We start from the raw sequence: 385 nt of genomic DNA, 5'->3' as shown, positions 1-385 counted from the left end.
TGCTGCTGCTGCTGCTGCTGCTGCTGCTGCTGCTGCTGCTGCTGCTGCTGCTGCTGCTGCTGCTGTTGATCGTGCTGCTGCTGCTGCTCCTGCTGCTGCTGCTGTTGGTCGTGCTGCTGCTGCTGCTTCTGATACTGCTGTTGCTGCTGCTGCTGGTGACGGTGCTGCTGCTGCTGCTGATCTGCTTCTGTTGCTGCTCCTTCTGCTGCTGCTGCTGCTGCTGCTACGCGTCCAACGCAGCTGAATTGCTTTGGCTGCTGCTGGTGAGTTGAGAGAATAGCAGAGCCATGCGTCGCCAGCAGCAGCAGCAGCAGCAGCAACAGCAGCAGCAGCTGAGGCAGCAGCAGCAACAGCTGAAGCAGCAGCAGCAGGAGCAGCAGCAGCA

The 385-nt window shown here is 60.8% G+C and overlaps 1 protein-coding gene across 1 annotated transcript in view; it reads right to left on the bottom strand.

The window, feature by feature from the left end:
• Positions 1 to 385, bottom strand: part of EMH_0028050 (uncharacterized protein) — a gene marked incomplete at both ends in the record, with an annotated part of 851 nt that overhangs the window by 160 nt on the left and 306 nt on the right. Inside the window, one exon of the mRNA XM_013494111.1 lies at positions 3 to 332. Within this exon, the coding sequence (XP_013349565.1) occupies positions 3 to 332 (330 nt within the window). The remainder of the gene's footprint in view (positions 1 to 2; positions 333 to 385) is intronic.

Source organism: Eimeria mitis, genomic scaffold (assembly GCF_000499745.2).
Source record: "Eimeria mitis Houghton genomic scaffold, Emh_scaff1036, whole genome shotgun sequence".
Lineage (NCBI taxonomy): Eukaryota > Apicomplexa > Conoidasida > Eucoccidiorida > Eimeriidae > Eimeria > Eimeria mitis.
Note: the sequence above shows the minus strand (reverse complement) of the source record. Positions and strands in the feature narration are given on the sequence as shown.